Source organism: Camelus ferus, chromosome 9 (assembly GCF_009834535.1).
Source record: "Camelus ferus isolate YT-003-E chromosome 9, BCGSAC_Cfer_1.0, whole genome shotgun sequence".
In the NCBI taxonomy this organism is placed as follows: Eukaryota; Metazoa; Chordata; class Mammalia; order Artiodactyla; family Camelidae; genus Camelus; species Camelus ferus.
Genome location: NC_045704.1, coordinates 66,477,081 through 66,498,442, shown reverse-complemented (window position 1 = coordinate 66,498,442; position 21,362 = coordinate 66,477,081). Strand labels below are relative to the sequence as shown.

The following is a 21,362-nucleotide window of genomic DNA, read 5'->3' as shown; positions in this document are numbered from 1 at the left end:
TCTTTTATTGACCTTGTGTGCTTTAATATCCTCTTTTTCAAGTCTCTTAAAGAGTTTATGTAATTTTCAAGTAATAAATTCCAAAGTTTGGCAGAACCTGCTGGATAGAAAAACCATCTGCGTCTGTGGGGAAGACACTGAGCAACTGATTGATTTTTTTAAATCGTTACAGGAGTATTCCGATTTTCTGTTTCGAGTCTGTTTTCGTGTGACTTTTCCAGGAACTTGTTCATTTTTCCTAAGCTTTCAGGTTTACTGGCATAAGGATGTTCTTCGTGTCCTCTGGTGTGCGCTCTTGTTTCTACAGTTATGCCCCTTTGTTTCTCTGTTGCTTTGTGCCTTCTCTCATTTCCCCCGGGGTTGTACATCTCGGATGGTTTTTTATTAGGCTTCTGAAGAGCCAGGTTTTATTTGTTGTTCACCAATTATATTATTTTTAAAAATTTAATTCCTGTTCTTTTTATCTCTTTTCTATTTTTTAGTGCTTGTTCTGTTCCTTTAACTTAAGCTGGTCACTCAATTAATTTCAGTCTTTCTTTTCTAAAAGTAAGCATTTAAGGCCGTACGTTTCCTTCAAAACAGCACTTCAACTGTGTCTTACATGTACTGTATCCTACATGCCGAAAATCTGCCTTGTGGGTTTGATCTGGTTAACTGTTCCCATATCTGCTGATACGTTTGGGTTTATAGCTGCCTCTTATTCTGTATAGCTATACTATTTGGACATTTTTTAAACCTATGGGTTTTTTTAATTTCCTTATTTTGAATTGTCTTATTAAAAAGATACTGTATTCCTATTCATTTAGTGGTTATTTAAAAAATGCTTTTGTGTGACTTTATAAAACGTAGTAGAGTAGAACAGTACATCTCCTTCATGAGCAACGCAGGACTTGGACGTGAGCTTTGGGCACCTTCCACTTGGCTCATGTGTCATTGTTGCCCTGTGTTTTAGTTTGTCTTTTTTTAAACTGTGGTAAAATAGACATACTATAAAATTTACCATCTTAGCCATTTTTAAGCGCACAGTTCAGTAATGTTAAGTTCATCCACACTGTTGTACAGCCAGTCTCCAGAGCTCTTTTCACCTTGCAAAACTCCCCGCCCCTCCTCCCCTGCCCCTGGCAACCACCATCCTACTTTCTGTCTGTGATTTTGACTACTCTGGATGTCTCGTATAAATGGAATCATACAGGTACTTGTCTTTTTATGGCTAGCTTATTTCACTTAGCATAATGTTCTCAAGGTTCTTCCATATTCTAGCATGTGTCAGAGTTGTCTCCCCTTTTAAGTGCAAGTAATATTCCATTGTGTATATACCACATTCTGTAAATAGCACATTTTGTTTATCCATTCATCTAGCGATGGACATTTGGGTTACTTCCACCCTTTGGCTTCTGTGAATAATGCTGCTATGAACATGTGTGCACGAATATCTTTTCAAAATCTTGCTTTCAGTTTTGGGGGGTATGTATTCACAAGTGGAATTGCTGGATCATACGGTAATTCTATTTTAATTTCAAATTTTTTAAATTTTTTGAAGACCCACCATATTGTTTTCCATAGCAGCTGTACCATTTTATGTTCCCACCAACAACGCCCAAGGATCCCAATTTCTCCACATCCTTGCCAACACTTGATTGTTTTAACTCCACGGTCTGGACATTTGTCTTATTTTACACCGTCAGTGCTGGTTTAGAGTTGCCTACATGTTTACCAGCTTCTTTGTGCATCGTTCAGTCCTAGATCTCAAGCTTTCCTTCTGGCATTCTTTTCCTGCTTCCTGAAGGAAAGGAAGGAAATTTTTATTTGTCTCAAATTGTCTTTATTCACCCTCATTCTTGCTAGTTTGGTGGGCGAGAATTTTGTGCCCCTCGCTTTCCCTTTTGGCTGCTGTTAATCTGCGATCAGCCTAACTGTCATTGCCTCGAGGGCGGCCTTTCTTTGCTCTTCTGCTGTTTTTAAGATCTTTGTTTTCGGTGGTCTGTAGTTTCATAACAATGTGTTTATTTTTGTTTATACGGCTTAGGAGTCATAAGATGTCTGAAGCTGATAATTAGTGTCTTTCATTAATTTCGAAGATTTCCGATCATCGTTTCTTTGACGGTTGCTTTTTGCCTTTCTCTCAGTTCTGTCCTAGAGTTCCAGTCCAATGTGATGAAGGCGTCTCCTTCCGCCTTCCATGTCTCTTTTGTATCTTCCTTCGTCTTCTCTCTCTGTGCTATGTTTTGTATAATTTCTTTATGTATTTGTTTTAATTCGCAAATATTTTCCTCAGTCACATCTAATCTGCTATTTAGAAGGTGATTTCTATATTTTATATTTATTTATATCTAGATATTTTGATCAATGAGGTTTTTATTTCTAGACATTATAGTAGATTATTTTTACAACTGCCTGTTTATTCTTAGGTTACTTTTTGATTCCATCTTTTAAAAAACTTACCACACATCATTATTTTATAGCTTTTATCTGGAATTGCAATATCTGGAGTCTTTGGGGATCTCAGTTTGTTATTTCTGGTAACTTCCAGTCATTGGGGCTTGTCTTCCTGTGCATGTGGTTATTTCTGAAAGGGGATTATATTTAACCAAATTTGTGGCTGTCCAGAGTGGCTTTCTGTTGATAAAGTTTTCCTCCAGAAAGGATTTCCGTTGTTCCCTTACTAACAGTCCCACCAACCCAGGTGCTTGAAGTTTTTCTCAGGCTTGGATTCTCTGTCAAAGCAGGTCGTGTAAACTTGAATCCCAAAGGCTGACCCGTGATTACAGATTTTTAGGGGAGGCTGTTGTCACTATTGTTTCTGTCTGTCGGAGTCTGCGGTGGAGACAGCAGCCCTCCTCGGCTCCCTCTGCCAGAGCGTGCGGTGCGGTGCGGTGCGGTTCGGTGCGGTGCTCGGCGCGCGCCCGGTCCTGGCGGCTCTGGGCGGCGTTTCGCAGGGCTTCAGGGTCGCTGCGCACTCTTCCCTCCTTACCTTTCTGTTGCCGTTCATGGTTTGTGCTCTTGATTTGCTCTGTGTTTCGTATATGTGTCCGCATTTCTTGAGAATGTCCCTTTCTTGTGACTTCAACAAGGTATTTGAAAATACATTTGTAATTTAATTATCGTTTAGTTCTGAGAACATCTGGTCTACCAGATTAAGCAAACAAATGTTCCATCGTAGAAGCTTCTGACCTTCTGAGGCCTGATTTGGATTATACAGCTACAAGATAAGGGTGGTTAGTTGTGCTTTGTGTTTTCATTTGTCCACTCTTGCCCTGGTTTATTTCTTAATTGGCTGCTATGTGACAAATACTGTCGTAAGTGCTTGGTGGACATTGGTGAGTAAGACAGAAAAGAAGTCGCCCCTGACCTCACGGCGCTTTACGGTCCTGTGGAAAGAACATGAAGACTCAGTGGCAGCTGAGGTGGGGGAGACGGAGAAGACCAGAGGGGTGTATGAAGTCCGGCACTCTCGTCAAGGATCTACAAAGATACTTCATTTTGTTGTTCTCTGCTTTCCTTTCACGAGTTAACTACTTTTTTGCTGGTGCGAAGGGATCCCTTCAATGTTTGTTATATTTCTTCATGCTTTGAGGGAAAGATTTATGTGTTCATCATCTGAGGGCTGTGAAAGACTCTCCTGAAGATAATTTACTTACCTGTTGAGAAGGAAGGAAGGCTTGCTTGAGACCTTCAGTAGCTGAATGGCAGCAATCACTCGTGCACTGCTGACCAGGGAAGACGGGTGGAAATGAGGTCAAGTCTTATTGATTCAGATCCTGGCAGTCTTAAAAGTCACTACAGTATAATGCCTGAGGCAGAGGTTTTTGCTAGTTCATTCTTAACAAATGCACTGAGTCCCTGTCAAGCTCCAGGCACCACACACCCAGTTCCCTTAGAAGAATTCCGGGACTGTCCTTACCTCTTTCTTCCCTTTCACCTGCCGAATCCAGCCACTGGCCTAGGTCTGTCTATTCCCACTTCTAAAAACCTCTCATCTGTGCACTGGCCCCTTCTCCCTCCATCACTCTGACCCACGTCTCATCATCTCTCACCCAGACCCCTTGGTGTCCTCGTCTCTGCCCTTCCTGACTCCACTTTGCCCCCCACGAATCTGTTTTCCACACGGCTGCAGAGGGATATTTTTCTAACGCACAAATCTCTGGTTATTCTCCAGCTTAAGATCCTTCAGCAAATCCCGCTGCTTTCAAGATAAAGTCTAAACGTGTTCACTTGGCATCCAAGCCCCTTATGCCCTTCATCCTGACCTCCCAACTCCCCACCAGTCCCGCTGCCTCCCCCGATCCTGGGCTTCCATTAGCTGTTCTTTTATTTGTTAATTCCGCTAGTGGCTTCTGGGCACCTGCTGTGTGCAAAGCACTGGGGACACCAAGGTGAACAAAGCTGAGGAAGCCTCACTCTTGTAGGATTATATTCCGGGGAACAGACAGACCATGAGCAAGTAAGCATTTCATATAATATCAGATAATATGGGGGAAAATGAAGCCGGATAAGGGGATAGAGGGAGGTGGTGGTGCTCATTTAGATAGGATGGTTAAGGAAGTGATGTTTGAAAAAGACCTAAGTGATGTGGGGGACTGAGCCTTTGAGCATCTGTGGGGAGATGGTTCCAGGCAAGGAACAGTAAGTGCCCAGCCACCGCAGCAGGAGGGGGCTTGACGCGTTTGAGCCGCAGAAAGAAGAGTCAGTAGGGCTTGGATGGAATGGACAACAAGCGTGTTAGTGCCCTTTTGCTGAATAACAAGTTCCCGCAGATTTGATGATTTAACACCCGTTTGTTACCCCATGGTGCTATAGGGCTGGAGTACCACGTGGCTCAGCTGGGTTCTCTGTTCATATTCTCACTGAAGACGGCTGCGTTCTTACCTGAGACTGGGGAAGGATCTGTTTCCAGGTTCATTCAGGTTGTCAGCAGAATTCAGCTCCTTGTGGCTGTAGGACTCAGGTCCGTGTCTCCTGGCTGCCCTGTCTCCCAGAGCTTCCATGCCTTGGGCCTTGTCACAGGCTCTCATAGCATTACACCGGCAGCAGGGTCCCACATGTCGAATCCCCCTCACTCTTCAAGTCAGTTCCCCTCGGATAATTGCCATTTCTTAATGTCAGCCAACTTGGGACTTAAATTACATTTGCAAAGCCCCTTCACAGCAGTACCTAGGTTAGTGTTTGACTGACTTGCCAAGGGACAGGGGATCTTGGGAGGGGCCATCTTTGAAATCCTACCTAATGCAGTGCTGCCTGGGGCACATCAACCAAGGCCTTGAAGGCCACAGTGAGGACCTCGGCGCTTTGTTCTCACCTGATGGGAGCTGTTAGAGGATTTTGAGCAGGGGAGTGACCCGAGGAAGGACCACTCTGGCTGCTGGGTGGAGACTGTGGAGATGGAGTAGAACTGGGGAGGGTGTGGCGGGGGGTCCAGGGAGAGATGGTGGTGGCCTGGACTAGAGTGAAATTAGCTCCTCAACGCTTGTGGTTCCCCAAATTGTCACATGTTTCTCTCATTCCCTGGGCATTTCTCATCACCACCTACCCCACAGACGCTTCACTGGGACAGGTTCCTACTCAGCCCTCAAACCTTAGCTCAGACATTGTTTGAAAGGCCCCTCCATGGGGTTTCCCCTCCCACGGACACTCCCTCACTCACTCAGATTGGGCTGGCTATGTGGCTCCGTCTTCCCCACTCTCCTGCAACCTCTCTGGAAGCAGGGCCTTTGTCTTTGGTTGTGGTGCCTTCGTCTGACCAGCTGCGGGCGCACCGTAGATGCTCGGTAGTGTTTGTGGATGGACGCAAGAACCGCGGGACGCACTGGGCATGAAGCAGGCACATCGCTCCCCTTGGGTTGCTCACCTCGAAGTGAGAGAAGCCATGCATCCATGAAGACACACACACCGTGACCTGGAGTGCGGACACCACACCATGTGCACAGAGGAAGTGTGCCAACTCCGCACTTCGCTAGTGTGCACGAAGTTTAAGGGGAGCCGCTAGCCTGCTCGGTCTGGGAGGGCTGGGTCTAATTTCTCACATCCCTCCATTGTGTGCGATGATCATGTTGTTACAAGCGGGATCCTTTTTGTTTTATCCCAAAGGACGTTTGTGTGCCAGCATTGTTTGTTAGCCATTGACATATTCTATAATATTTAAGCAAGTAAACATCCACTCACTTAAAACAGCCTATAATTTAAGACAGACACAGGGCGCTTCCATCTCCATCTGTATTCAGACTGCTCAGGAAAGGCCTGGGGGTATAGCTCAGGAAAGATCTATGTTAGTGAAATTTTGTTTATGTATTCAAGATGAGAACCTCTTAACTCAAAATAGCAAATATATACTAGCTCCCAACTGGACCTCCCTGAGTATAAACTTGAGAAAGTGTGACATTGGAAAGAATGATTTAACTGGGGTGAACACAGTGCTGTGATTTAAAACTTACTAAACTTAAGAACAAAATAACAGGAGAGTCCAGTTTCATCTCGCTGCTTCCCGCGGTCTGTGGACGGTGCTCTGCAGGCCAGCGGGCCTGCTGGGGCTGTGGGCGCCTGCCAGGCTCTCCAGTTATAGAGCCACACACGGCATCATGGATTCACTTTGTGGGGATTCGTAATTGGCACAAGCAAAAGAAAAAAGAGAGATTTAAAAACTGTTCATTTATGTTGCCAAGTTCTTCTGTTTTCTAGTGATCTCTGCTGGAGGATATAAAGATGTGGTTCAAGGAGTATTTGCTGCACGGTCTTGCAGGAATAATTGGATATTCCATTTCAAATTAGAGGCTGGGGCTACAGAGCCAACTGTTATGTTTTCTAGCTGACGTCTTCTTTCTGGTTAGATTAGGGTTCGGGTTAGGCTGGCTGAGAAAGGAGACACAGCACTTCTGCATTTTAATACAATTTTAATTTGGTTCAAGGCAATGGTTTGAAAGCTTTTGGATTTATAACACACTCACTTGGTTTTGTCGTACTCTCCTTGTCTCCCCTCCCTTGCCTCTATGAAAAGGGTGATCAGAAGATGGCAAGGCTCCACGAGGGCGCACCTTGAACTAGAGTGCTGGGGAGCCCTGAGCTAGAACTTGAGGACGGTGGGACTCCCCCTGCTCGCCTAAGGACGTGAACGAGGCTCCCTGAGCAGAGTTCTTCTGGGGGCGAGGTCAAGAGGGGATTTCAGTTTTATCCCTAATCAGCACCTCCTGCTTTCCCTCCCTTCTGCCGAGAAAAGTGTGTGTGGTGGAGTATGGAACAGGAAGATGGGAATTCATCCGGGGGGGGGGGCATTTGGGAGAACACCCTGGGCACCTGGGTGCCGGGGTCTCTGGGCTGGAGAGCAGAGTGGTGGGGAGAGCACGGGGAGAGTCACCCTGCGTCGAGGTGACTCGATCTCTGAGTGGGGACCCTGTGACTGTAGCCAGGGCTGCCTCAGGAGCCACCCGGCCACGGAGGCTGGTCTGGTCCCTGTCGGTGATCCCACCCCATTCCCAAGAGAGTTGGAGGGGTCTGTCCTGAGAGAACTAGCTCGGAGTTTTCAGATACATCTCTAGAGAAAGGGAGAGGGGAATGTTCCAGCTTTCAAGAGCTGAACAGAAAAAGGGATTTTATAGCTAAATCTGGTGAGAGAGCAGATCTTGAACAAAATTCTAAAAGGAGTTTACTGGAAGAATGACATTTGAGCACCAAAAAGCCGCAGATCATGACTATGTGGTGTTGGTATTTGGCAGATATTTCTTCAAAAATGAATGAAATGAAGCTCAGGGAAAATATTAGACAATGTTAGTTGCCAATGAAAAAATTCAAGCTTTCAAGTGAAAAACAGAATTTTAGAAGACTTTGTATCCTTTACCGTGAGCTCGACAATTCCCAATACTTAGTAACTTCTGGTGAGATCAGTGATGATATTAACAAATGTGATTTATAATGTAACAGGTCAGAATTTGGAAGACCTGCATAACTCAGTGAACCAGTATTTTCCAGAACAGTGGTCATGGAATCACACATGGACAAAAGGTCCATTCAGAGTATAAGATAGATTCAAAAGAGTAAGAGATACGGGTTCAGATCCCACATCCCAGCTAACCTTTGAGAAACCACTACTTGTCAAGTTTGGGTATGTTACCAAAGTAGAACATCCACAATTACATGAAAAGTCTGTTAAGATATCCCTCCCTTTCCAATTACATAACTGCACGAGGGTGGGCTTTCTTCATGTATTTCAACCACGACGTATCACAACACACTGAAGGCAGAAGTAGATATGAGAAGTCAGCCGTCTTCTAAGCCAGACATTAGAAAGTTTTACAAAAATGTAAAACAATGTCACTCTTCTCACTAAATTTTTGCCATGAAAAACATACCTGTTTTTCATTAAAATGTTGTTTATGTAAATATATAATGGATTTATTTTTAAAATATGAATTAATAACTTCCAAAAATTTGTTTTAATTTCTAATATCGGTAATCAGTAGGCATAACCCACATAAACAAAACCCTTCAGAGTCCTCAGTTATTTAGAGTGTAGAGAGACCAAGGCCGAATCCTCGTTTTGAGCAGCACCCGTACGCGCTGTTTACCCACGCACTGACGTACTGTGTGTGAATAGATAGAATGTGCATTTTAGAACAGACATAAAAATAGAAATTTGAGGAAGAGGAGACATAGCCTTGCAATGGCTCTAGCATCTTTCTTCACCCCCAGAGCCAGACCCCTGGGCCAGCTGAGTAGCCTAAGACTGGTGCTCATGAGCCGAAAATATTAATTTAGTAGAAAGCCGGTTTGAGAACTTAAAGGGGAACACGGCCAAAGCCCTCCTGACCAAAGGCAGGTTTTAGTCACTAGCCAGGTGGTCCCGCGGCTGCAAAGCCTAGTGCCATCGACGCAACGTCCAGACTGCGGCAGGAGAGGCGGTGACCCAGCACAGCCGACTTCGGCGCTGTGGGGAGAGATGCCCGATACACGACGCCAGCCTGAAGGCGGGGTCCGCCTGGTCTTAGGCTGTGGAAGACTGACTGGTTCATACCCGTCTTCGACGGCGATGCACCAGGGACCGTGAGCGCAAGCCTCTCTCGGATCCTGTGGCTTATAAAGGGACTCGTTTCAGAACCTAATCTGTTTACACATCTGGGAAGAGCATCTCGGACGCCATCCTGCCTCTGTGCCGCATGCCCTGTGCGTGCACGTTCCCTGTGTGCGTGTGCCGTGTGCACGTGCCCTGTGCGTGTGCCCTGTGCGCAGCCCTAAGTGGGCTGCCTTTGGGGCCTGGAACCACCTCACTACAAGATGGCCTGCTCCTGGGCTGTGGGGTCGACTCCTTGTGCCCCAGCAGGGGTCCTGCTGCTCCTGCCCGGGAGAGGTGCCGCCGTCTCCCAGGGTCTCTCCGTAGTGGGGAGCATCCAACCCCCCGTGGGTCTGGGGGTTGAGCTCACCCCCCTGGAGGTGGCTGCTTGTCGGTGGGAATCCCCCGCCTTCTGAGGGACAAGTCCTTCCTGTAGATACGCCGACACCCCTGCCGGCCTTGAGAAGACCATTCCTCCAGGCTCTGAGCCGTTCTGTCTTTAAGAAATCATCTCATCTCGGGGGGGGGGGGGTGCTGATGTGAAGTGTAAGTCTCCGAAGGCAGCTGTCTTTTCACATCCTCTGCTGAGGGGGACACCTCTCTGTAGCTCCGCCGGGGCTGAAAACCGCAGCTCCTGTGTCTCACCCTCCTCTCCTTTGCCTTAGATCCTCTCCCACTGTAATGTCTCCTCAGTGCCGCCGCCACTGTTCACTCCTCGTTGTCCGGCTAAGCCTCACGTAGTGTTATGATGGGCATGAGCGGACATTAGATGGGGCGAGAGATGACACTGGGGCACCAAAGAAAATTGGGGTGAACTACTCAGCCTGACACCAAAGAGAAAGATGGTTTAGAAGCAGAGCTGGGTTCCAGACTCACTCACCAGGTGCTGGGTGACCTTGTGCAGCCGACCTGCCCACCTGAGCCGCGTTCTCTGTCGGAGTGGGTGCGACACAGCGCCTGGTCCACAGTGCTCAGGTTCGGCCGTCCAGTCCTGCTTTACCCCCACCCTCTCCTCCTCATGGCTCTGCTCTAGACTTTTAGGCTAATTTTTATGCGCGGGTGAATCTAGAATCGCCACGTATAAGTAGTCTAACATTTGGAGCTGGAATTTGACAGCGAAGGCCGCGGCGCTTCTTGACTGAGGTCATGGTGGAACCCTGCTTCCCGCCCCACCTCCCGGCCACACCGTGGAAGGAGTCTGTTTCTGCTCTAACTTCCTTATCTGTCTGCTGCGGGCATGGCCTGGGAGGTGGGCCCATCTTAGTAATGTGAATAAACAGGGTGAATGATGTTGGATACGTTTTACTCAATGTAAGAATGCGTTGTTCCTAACTGTTCTCATATTCGTATTTTCTCTTTTCAGGGACCAGCCTCTTCTGGACCCAACCCTGGAATATGTGAAGGTAGGAAACCAGGATTTAACATGTAGTAGGGACCCTGTGGTAATAGATCTCCTATTACTGACACGGCGTTGCCAAATAACGTTGCTGTCTGGCCTGTATAGGAAGCTGGTTAGACTGAAACCGCCAGGAAGTAATTTGACTCTTTTGGGCTTTGAGTAATCTTTGCAGGGGTCTTACATCACCCTATTACAGGTTTGCAGACTTCTTCCCCTTATCTGAAACCCTGGGAGCCAGATGTGTTTTAAAAATTCAGAATTTTTTTAGAAAGGTAACATGCTACATATATATATATAACACCCCCGAAGGGGTCTGGGGATCCCATCCCAAAATCAGACTCATTATTTCAGCAGTGAAATGTAAGAATATTCACAGAAACGGGTAAGTAGACTGCAGGTGATTTCTTTGTAGTTCAGGTGGCACTTTGTCACCAGATGAGGTCAGGACTGTCCTCGTGCCAAATGAGTTACTTAAAAAACTTCAGTTTTCAGAGCGCTTGGGTTTTGAGATAGTAGACGAGGAGCTGCGCGCCTGTGTTTATCTTCAGAGGAGGACTGGAGGCTCCCCGAGGCTCTCCGCGCCCTCCATCCCACTAAGCAGCCAGCCTCTCGCTCAGCGGACCTGGCACCATGAGCCGTGTGATGCTTTACCTTCCGGTGGGGCTGACATTCAGTGCGTCTAAATATGCAGAGCTTCTAAGCAACGTTTCCCTTCTGAGCAGAGAGAAAAGATGCTCTTCACTTCTTCCTTCTGCCCCCCACTTTCCATTTTTTAGGTGTGCATGTTTGGTTTATTTTATTTTTGAGAACTGTAATTACATCTGGTACCTCCTACAGAAAAGAGAACTCCGATTTGTCATGACAAAATATATCATGAATTTTTAGGAGAAATCATGGCACAACTTAGGATTTAAGGTTCTTGCCTCCTCAGAGTCACATTCCGTCCTCATCACTCCAAGGTCAGCGTCTCGGTTTTGGAGTTTTTAGGTCTGTTGCTTTGTGCTGTGCTTGTGGCTGCCCCAGGGTTTTGGCCTGTCTTCTCTTCAGACCAGAAGATGGAGCGTCTGCTAGAGGAGAAAACTCTGGCAGAACCACATCATGGAGCTTGTTGGAATGGAGGTGGCTTTCTCCTCCCCCCTCACAGCCAGGCTGAGGCTGAACTGTAGTTTCGCTGCAGCAAAGGTGTGATCCTGAACCAGCAGGGCCGCCGCGTCAGAATCTGGTCAGAGCTTCGCAGACGAAATCTGTGTCCTTCGTAGATGTGGCACATTCTCTTCCTCTTCCTCACTCTGCCCTAGGTTTGGATTTGTGAGTGAATGTCGGGATTTTCATTTGCCTCCATGGGCACTGGAACTCTGAAAGCACGTTCGTAGAGGCCTTGGTCCTCAGGGTCCGAGTGGACCCCCGTGCCAGTCGTCTTGGGGCCAGTGTAGGCCCATCCTGGCGTTTCTGACTTGGCCTCCCCCTCCAGCCCTGCTGCCCAGTCCATGCCTCGTAAATCAGTGCCAGCTGGTGCCTGGAGGGTGGCTAAGGATAATGGAGGGAGGTGAGAGTTGTGGATAAAATGGATGTGGTTTGGCCCCCTGGCTTTGAGCCGTTTCTTCCCTATAATCCCCATGTATCCGTCGTGCCTCTCGGGCCTGGAGGGAAGCAGAGATTCTGTGTAAGTATGTTGCATCATGCAGAGCCCTTTCTGGGAGAGTCAGATTTTTAGTAGTTCACTGTGACCTCAGCGTGGGGACCGTGGGATCTCTGACTGATCTCACCTCGGCAGTAGATGCACCAGCTGTGGCCAGCAGACACCCGTTCCCATCCTGTTGGGAGCTGCAGTCCCAGGGCTCTCCGTCCCAGGGCTCTCCTTCCCATGGGAGACTTTCTAACCATCTTCACCTGGTTTTCCCAGTGCCCGGGTTAGGAGAGGCGTCCGGGACCACCCCTGCCTCCTTGGGTCTCGGGGAGAGGAGGCACTGAGGCTGACCCCATGACTGGTGGGGTGAGGGGGGCTGGCGTGCTGTGGCAGGAGACAGCTGGGCAGAGAATGACTCCGCAGTTCAATCCTGTCTAGTTTGCACTCTGTTCCCCCAACACTGCCCGTAGTTGGATTGCTGCGCATCGATACGGCGTGAAAGGGGACCCGGCCGGGGTTGCTAGGCGACGAGGAGCTGGTCTGCGTGAGGACTGGGGAGAAGTGTGCCTGGCGGGGGAGCCCTGGGGCCCCTACTCACCCGCAACAGCACCTCCCTTCCCTGAGTGCTGAATTCCATGCTGGGATGTGGTGCGAAAATGCGAGCAGATCCAAAGAATCCTGTCATTCGGGGATCTTATTCTCCACTGTTTCTGTCTCTTTGACTATTAGAGGAACTTTGTTTATTCTTTCTCTCCTTTTTCTACCTTTTCCTTGTGTCCCTAGACCCCTCCTCTCTCCATGTTTATTTCCCGCCCCACACAGTGCCTTAAAACACGATCATCTTTGAAGGTGTGATTTTAACTGCTGTGTATAATCATGAGATCGCTTCTGTAATCAAACGTAAGTGATTCTCTGTCACCGCGTCTGGAGGAGCCCGCTTCTTCCCGCAGCTGCACCTTCCTCCTAGGAGCTCTTAAGTTACTGACTTCGGTACAGCCCTGGAATTTTCCTGTGCGTACGTAGCATACCTTGCCCCAGATAAAACCAACCTTTTTTTTTTTTTTTTTAACAGAGGAAATAGCTTTTAGAGGAAAGAGCCCTAGGCAAAAATCTGGGCTGGCTTTACCTGCTTACCGCCTCCATTTGGCTTTTGCCGTATTTTTACCGCCTTTAAAGCGTACTTACTCTGTGTCTGGTTTCCTAGACCTGTGTCAGGTAAGTGCTTAAAACATTTGATGAAATAATTGTGCTAAAATGTGTATGCATGGTAATAGCGCAGTGTGTCACCCTTCGCAGATAGCATTCCAGTAGGAGACTCCACGTTACACGGGCGCCGAGGATCTCCAGGGAGGGGAGACTGCTCCATGCTCTGGTCTAATTAGCAGTGCGACCTTGGACTCACCACCTTCTCTCTGTGGGTTCCATCTTCCCACAACTAGGAAACCAAGGGGAGGGCAGTGTCCTTCCTCGTTTAACACTTTGAGGGGCCCCCTATGTCTGTGATAAGCTGGGGGGAGGGGAGGGTTTTAGCAAGTGGTAAGTGGTTCTTCACTATCTCTCATTCTTGATCATAAAATTACCGCCTCTATTGGAGCAAGGGTGGCATTTCATGTAGCGTCTCAGACAGTAAGAGCAAAGGTGTGACCGATAATGACTGTCCATCCGTCATATTACCTCAAAAGACGGAGCTTTACCCCTAACACTCTTGCATCGGCTGTTAGGACCCATTATGCTGTCACGTTTGTGACCCCTTCTTGAACCTGTGAAACCTGCTTCCATCTTCACCCTTCTTCTTTGCATTTCTCCTGAGGCCACTTCTTTGACCTTCTGGAGCTGCCCCCCTCCCCCCACACACTCAATTTTATAAATTTGTATTATATCCTATCTTCTTCCCCTTTATACCTATGTTCCTCTCAGACTGAAGATTCTAGCTCTTTCTGGCTTTTTCACATACAAGCCTTACAATTATGTTAATAGTCTCTTTTCTGAGAGTGGCTTAAAAAAGTCTATTTTTTAATGGGAGGAGGTGATTGGCTACAGCAGAGCTGGGTGATTTTTTTTTTTAAGAAAACTTTATTATAGATTTTGATTTTTCTTTTCTTTTCTGTTTAATGGAGGTACTGGGGACTGAACCCAGGACCTCCTGCATGCTGAGCACGCACTCTGCCACTGAGCTATCCCCTCCCCCGCCCCCATGATTTTTCTTTTAGAAGAAATGTTTATCATAGATTTTCTTACGTTTTAAAATAAACTGTCCTTAAGAAAGACAAATTGGTCAATGTAGCAGTAACAGCGCAGAGAAGACATTGGGAAGACCATATTTTCACATTAGCCGAGGTGCAGCAAGAAGGTTTTCCAGGCCAGGCTGTGAACTGCGCAGAGCCGTGGACGAAGTCTGTGGTTAACAAGGGTCAGGGCGGAGTGCAGCCTTTTGTTCCCGCGAGCTCCCCGGTGCGGAATATCCTTTCTTTTGTCTTCAGCCCTGATGGACTCTTGCTGGAACCACTTGTGAGCTTTTGTAAAACGATTTGCAGTTTCTGGGCTTGCCTTGCAGGTTAGGAGAAGAAGGGACCGGACTGGAGCCTGTCCTGAGAGGGGATCAGCACCCTTTGACTTCTCCTTCCTCCAGGGTGCACGCCCGCGGCCCCGGAGCCCAGAGCAACTGGGACATCAGTCCTTTATGGGGTTAACTCTCCAAAAATGCTCTTTCTGAGAGGGTCTTACAGACTTGACAGGCTGCCCAAGGCTCAGATCTCAGCAAGGCCATTTCCTGCAGTTGGCCGGCCAGCCGGGGCTACATTAGGTCACCCAGCAGATTAAAAGAGGATTAATTATGCGAATTCCAGCGCCAAGAATAAGTGCTGGGCTGTGGGAGCCCTGGGTGGGGGCGGCGGGACTCAGGTCCCCTTTGTGCTCAAGATGGCCGCAGCCTTGGTCACAGTTAAATAGCCCTCTTTGAGGAAAGTCTTTTCTTCCAGCAGTGAAACAGGCCAGTCTGCTCTGAATTAGCCAGCTAACAAAGTCATGAAAGGGACTTACAAAAACAATGGCACGCTGTACATTCCGTGAGATTTTAACAAGTTATATGAACCAAATAATGGCCCGATTGGCTGGCTCTGCAGGTTTTCGCCTGAGTGTGCACATCCACAGAGCCCCGTGGGACCAGGGGATCAAACACTGCCAGCACTGAATGGGAAACAGCCCCTGGGCCCACATTCAGAGCACGGGAAGACAGCTCCCATCCAGCTCCTCCCACTCCACCCCAAAAACATGCTCTGCAGACATTCTTGGGGGGCTTCATGCTACTACCGTTTTACGAAGGTTGCTCAGGCAGGGCGAGAAGACAGGGCAGGGACGGAGGACAGTCCCTCACTCAGTGGAATCTTATCCTGCAGGTCTGTGAGAATGTGGCCATTGATTAAAGAGTGAAACCTGATGAAAACATACGTGCATTTAAAAATCTGTACGTGAATGTTTATAGTGACATTGCTTGTAATTGACAAAAAGTGGAAACAACTCAGATGTCCTTCGAGTGCTGAGCAGATAAACTTAAGATAAACGCGACATCCTGTTCAGCCATAAGAGGAATGGACTGTTGGACACAGATAAAAACTTACAGTTTGGAAGACAGAGCGGTGGTTGAAAGGGGAAGGGGGAGAGGTCGACTGCAAGAGGGAACTTTGGGGGAATGATAGAAATTCCTTGATTGGGATCATTCCAAAGCTCATAGAACTGTATTAAAAGGGGTGACTTTTGCTGTTTGCGATTTATACCTCGGTGGGCCTGACTTTAAAAAAGCAAGCGAAAACCTTGTATTTTAACCCCTAAGTGCTGCCACCTTTGAGACGGGCCACATGAGACTGCTGGTGAGATGGCGAAGGCGCTGAGCTTGTGGACGGTTTCCTGCATGGGTTCAATCAACAGATAGTTTGGGGCAGATTCCAGTGTTGGTCATTGTTCAGTCGAGTCAGGCTGTGTAGGAGGAAGGTGTCATCAGGAGTCTAGCCTGAGATGTGACAGTGGAGTGGAGTCAGGCAGGTGCTGGAGGCCTTGTAGAGACCGAACTAAGAGCCAGTCTAAGAGCTGAGTTGACAGTTTCTGGCAGGACTTAAATGGAGGTGGTGAGGGAAGGGAAGCCGGGGCAATTCCAGGCTTCACACAGTGTCTGGCGTCTTGCCAGAAGCCAGTAAATATTTTAGGGGAGAAAAGGAGATCTCCAGTTGGAGACCTTGTTACCCCAGTGACATTAAGTTAATTCGTGAGCGTCTGTGGATATCATTAGGCTGGGGGCAGGGGCAGTCGGCAAACTACAGCCCGAGACCACATCTGCCCTGCTGTCTGTCTGTTGTACGCCTGCAAGCTGAAAATGGAGTTTATGGTTTTTTAAAATTTTAGCAGGAGTAATTAGGTTTGTTTAATGAAGGTGCTGGGGATTGAACCCAGGACCTTGTGCATGCTCGGCATGCACTCTACCACTGAGCTATGCCCTCCCCCTAGATTGTATGTTTTTAATTTTTTTAATCAAAAGAATGTGAAAATTGTAAAATTCAAATTTCAGCGTGCGTGAAGTTTTACTGAAACACAGCCGCACCCGTTACTCATCGATGTGGTGCGACTTTCTCACTGTGATGGTGGCGCGGAGGAGCTGTGACGCTGCAAAGCCTGAGCATTGTGCTGTCTGGCCCTGTACAGAGGTTGCTCCAGACTGTATGCACGTACACGGTCTCTGTTTTGCCTCCGAACAACATGTAGTAGACTTTCAACAAAAACCCCATCTTTTCGTGCTGACCCTTCCTTGATGCAGCCGTGCGTCACTGACATCACCTTGACCTCTCCTGATGACCCAGCAGTGAGCCCTTGTGCAAGCTGTGTGGTCTGGCACAAACACAGAGACAATGCTGTTGTGACGATTGCTCGATGCGGACACATCTCAGCATCTCGTCGGGGAGACCTGTCTGCTCTGAGCAGCAGCATCTCCCCCGTCGTGTTGAGCGTCTTCAGCTCTGCTGGGTGAACGGGTGTGTGGAAGTGGCTTGAATCCTGACTGCTCTGGCCAGGGGCTTGTCTGGACAACTCCTCGGGCAAGGTACTCCTCTGCCAGTAGAGCCTGAGATGCGCTTTCTCAGTGCCCCAAGTCGTAAGTGACTTCTCCCTGGGCTTCTGAACTCAGTGGTTTGAGTCAGAGCTGCCCTCTGGAGGTGCTCGAAGGAGCCTGGTCTGGCCTGCGAGCGGGCTAAGGGCAGATGCACACTCGTGTTCTGTGCTGCAGCCTTCATCACTGGCTGAAGGAAGAGGACTCTTCTGAGATCCCAAACATTATGAGAGGCGGTGAAGAGACTGGGGAACTAATATGTAAGCAAGAATTGAAGCTCTGGCTTCTGCCCAGACTCAGCTTTATGCCTGGACTTCGGAGCCCTCCCCTGGCCCTTTCACCTCCCTCCTGCTCTCCCTCCTGCTAGCTCAGACTCCTCGCTGCTGCCCCTGCGTCTTTGCCTTCCCAAGCTCAGCCTAGAAGGTCCTTCTGAGGTAGAACTGCTGTGTGATTTGAAGAGGGTGCTGCGATGCTGTTGTGGGTGGAACTGCATCCTCCCGAAAGATGTGCTGAAGTCCTAACCCTGTGAATGCGACCGCATTCGGAGATAAGGTCTCGCAGGCGTGATCAAGCCAAGATGAGGGCAGGCTGGGTTAGGGTGGGCCCGAGTCCAGTGACTGGCAACTTAAAGAGAGGGGTGGGGACGCACAGAGACAAGGCCGTGCGATGACAGAGGCAGAAACAGGGTGATGTGTGCACAGGCCGAGGAACACGAGGCCTGCCAGCAGCCACCAAAGCCGGGAGGAGGCAAGGAGCGCCCACCTTGGAGCCGTCAGAGAGAGTGTGGCCCTGTGACCCCTGGACTCTGGACTCCTAGCCTCCAGAACTGTGAGAGGGTGTGTTTCTATTTTAAAGCCACCAAGTTTGTGGTAATTCGTTACAGCTCCCCTAGGGAACTCATCAGACGCAAAGCCCCATCTTAGCCATTTCTTGGTTGTGTGCCTCTGGGCAAGTTTCTGAAATTCTCTGGAGCCCAATTTCCTTAACAGTAAGTGGGAGGATGTAGGGCTTGGATGAGTCAGTACCCGCAGGCTTGTTAGCAGGTGCCCGACGTGCGGGCAGCACTCGGGAAACCCGGGGCTTATAACTGCCACCCAGGTCTCTGTGCGGCTGGTGCCTCCCGACTCAGTTTCCCTGCCTCAGAGAGGCCTCCCCTGGCCCCTGCTGAAAGCAGCCTCCCCACACGCTGTCCCACTGCACTGGGTGGGGCCCTCACAGCTCTGGTCCCAAATTCTGTTTGTCCAGGTAACTTGTCCTCTTAGTAAACGCTTAGGACCTGACTGGCTGACTGATGACCGCGTACGGCCAGAGGAGAAGGCGTCGAAACTGAGGGAAGAGGGAACGAGGCTGTTTCCAGCATCCTTATGTTTCCCCGAGGAATTAGCATTCGCATCTCTAGAAGTTCTCAGAAGCTCTTCAGTGATTTTTGTTTCATGACGGCAAGGAGGTTCCCACAAGACCTCAGTCTTCCTTCTGTTTCCAACCTCGAAGAGGGTAAAACCTGTGGGGTCACTGTTGTCACCTCAAGTACTCACACGTTTAGGCAGGAGTATACACTTTCAGGTAAGTGTGGTTCTAGCAGCCTCTATGGCTCAGACCCATCACTTCCTCGGGGATCTTGTTACCAGCCATGGGGTCCCAGTAACTCCTTGACCCTGAAATGGGAGGCCAGGCTTTTCAGCATTGGAATCGTTTGCTGTTCCACTCTGCCCTCTAGTGGTAGTTGAATGTCACAGCAGCACAGCATGTGGCTGTGATTCAGTTTCTGAATATTCTGGGCGCTTTTAATCTTAAATGTAATGGTGCCTCACAACTTCAGAAGTAAGGGCTGTGTCAAAGTATGTAAAAAGGCAAGTTGTTGTCATTGGCTTCCTGTAATACATGAAAATTGTCAAGGCATTTTATTATTAGAATTAATTGTCTAATGTTGTTGGACCAAAAAGCTCTAAGATGCTGCGGTACTAAATGTAGATTCTGAGGTAGGGGAATTAACATTGATCTGAAGTTTCATGTGTGGTGGCCAGAAAGTTTCCTTGGGAAAAATTATAGTTGACTTGTGATTTGACAGCTGGAAAACAGTGGTGACTTGGCAGGAAGGAAGCTGGTACTAGTGAGGCAGAAGACAGGTTTCACCACGTTTGAGACCGACGGGGCGGACCGCATGCCTGCGGGCCCACGTGTGTGTGTGCGCGTGCGCACGCGCACGCCCAGGCTGACTGGGGCAGGGGAGCGCAGCAGGGGGTCTTAAGGGAAGAATAGGGACTCTCATGTTTATTGAATGGAAGGGTGAGAAAACGTCAAGTGTCCCTAGGAAATTCTAAGATAACCAGACTGTTATGAGCAAGAAAAATGAGTTGGGGAGCAATCTGATTGACGGATTGCCAAAATTATGTGTAACGACATACCGCTTTGCAGCTTGCTTTTTCCATTGGGCGTCCTCCCGTGTTAAACATACGGGTTTACCATCTTCTTTTGACTGGTTGTCCGCTGTTCCGTTGTATGACATACAATTGTGTTTGGCCGGTTTCCTGCCAACATTGGGGTTCTTGTTAACAGCACTTCTGCAGCTACTTCACACACGTGTAGCCGTATTTGTTATGTATGTCATAGTCATTTAGCAAATATTTATTGTCTGCCATCTGCTGGTCACTGTTCTAGGGGCTGAGGATACAGCAGTGAACAAAACAGTGTCCCTGCCTCTGTGGAGCATAAGTTATGGGGTCAAGAGTGACCAGGAAGACAACCAAGTAAACCCTGTTCGGTAGTGATAAGTGTTCAGCAGAAAAAATTCATCCAGGAGAGGAGCTGTGAAGTGTCGGAGTCCTCCGGGGACATTGCATTTTAAATAGGGTGGCCAGGGAAGGCCTCGCTCGGAAGGCCTTGCCTTTCAAGCAGGGGGCAGGTCGAGAGTGATGTCTGACAGGGAGGGGACGTGACAAGGTCAAGGCCATGAAGCCGGGACTCTGTTCTGCTGAGGAACAGCTGTGAGGCCGGCAGGGCTGGAGGGGGCGGACCTGAGTGAGAGCGGGGAGGGGAGAACGAGGACGGGGACAGGGCAGGGTGTGTGGGGCCTGTGCGTCCCAGGGAGGACTTAGCTTCTGCCAAATGAGGTGCGGAGCCATCTTAGGACTGCTTTGGCTTGGTGTTGCTGGCAGCTGCGGGGGGCACGGGCAGGAGCAGGGGACCCGTTGGGAGGCCACCGTGACCCCAGACAGCAGATGGTGATGACGTGGACCCGTGGTCCCGGAAGCGGTGGTGAACAAGGGAGATCCTTGACATGTAGTATGAAGGCAGAGCCTCCGAATCTCCTGCGGGATTGGACGTGGTGGGAGGAGAGAGGGCTGCAGCACATGCTGGGAGGGTGGCGTTGCTGTCAGCTGAGATGGCTTGGTGTGTGAGGATTTCCATAAGATAAACACCCGGGAACAGAATGATTGAGTGTTGGGTAGTGAGTCAAAATTAACTTTCTGGCAACTGAGGAGTTTTGTTTTGTTTTTCACATTTCTCTCAGTTTCCAAGTTTTCTCTAACAAGCATTAGTGCTTTTATAATACGTACTTAAAAATTAAAATACCTCTTTATTTGTATACCTTCGTCTACTCCATAGATTTGATGCTGATGCTGAAAACTTACAGCTTAATCAAAATTATGTTGAACAAGTAGGTTGGATGTATTAGAGCAGAAGTTCTCAAACTCTTTGGTCTCAAGACTTCTTTTCATTCTTACGAATTATTGATGACCCCACAGAGCTTTTGTGATGCGGGTTTTAGCTGTTACTGTATTGGAAACCCAAATATAGGAATTCTTAATGTTTGTATAATTCCTTTAAAGTAACAATATTAAACCCATTATGTGAACATAAATAGCATGTTTTTATGAAAAGTAATTATTTTCCAAAACAAGATTTAGTGAGAAGAGCAGTGCTGGTTTACTTTTTCGCAAATCTCTTTAGTGTCTGGTCTAATAGAACAAGTTTGAGCCTCGTCTCTGCTTCAGCCTTCAGTCTGTCTTGTTGCGTTGTTGTAGCTGAGGTCTGAAGAAAATCTGGCCTTGCAGATAGTAATTCAAAAAGGGAGGCATGTGCTTCTTTTATTGAGGTGTAATTGACATAGTACCATTATATTAGTTTCACTTGTACAACATAGTATTTTGATGTTTGTATATATTGCAAAATGACCCCAGTGAGACCAGCTAACACCCGTCACCACACA

General features: G+C 48.2%; 1 protein-coding gene and 1 long non-coding RNA gene across 6 annotated transcripts in view; one reads left to right on the top strand and one right to left on the bottom strand.

Moving 5' to 3' along the window:
* The window catches only part of BCAR3 (BCAR3 adaptor protein, NSP family member), a 221,007-nt gene that overhangs the window by 139,846 nt on the left and 59,799 nt on the right, over positions 1 to 21,362 (top strand). For all 5 annotated transcript variants that reach the window (XM_032487113.1, XM_032487116.1, XM_032487114.1 and 2 more), the window contains one exon: positions 10,398 to 10,437. In XM_032487113.1, coding sequence (XP_032343004.1) covers positions 10,398 to 10,437 — 40 coding nt within the window. The remainder of the gene's footprint in view (positions 1 to 10,397; positions 10,438 to 21,362) is intronic.
* LOC116665892 lies at positions 1,943 to 20,885 on the bottom strand. The gene is made up of 3 exons (XR_004322666.1): positions 20,353 to 20,885; positions 7,519 to 7,522; positions 1,943 to 1,952 (listed from the first exon to the last, which is right to left on the bottom strand). It is a non-coding gene; the product is annotated as an uncharacterized LOC116665892 (long non-coding RNA).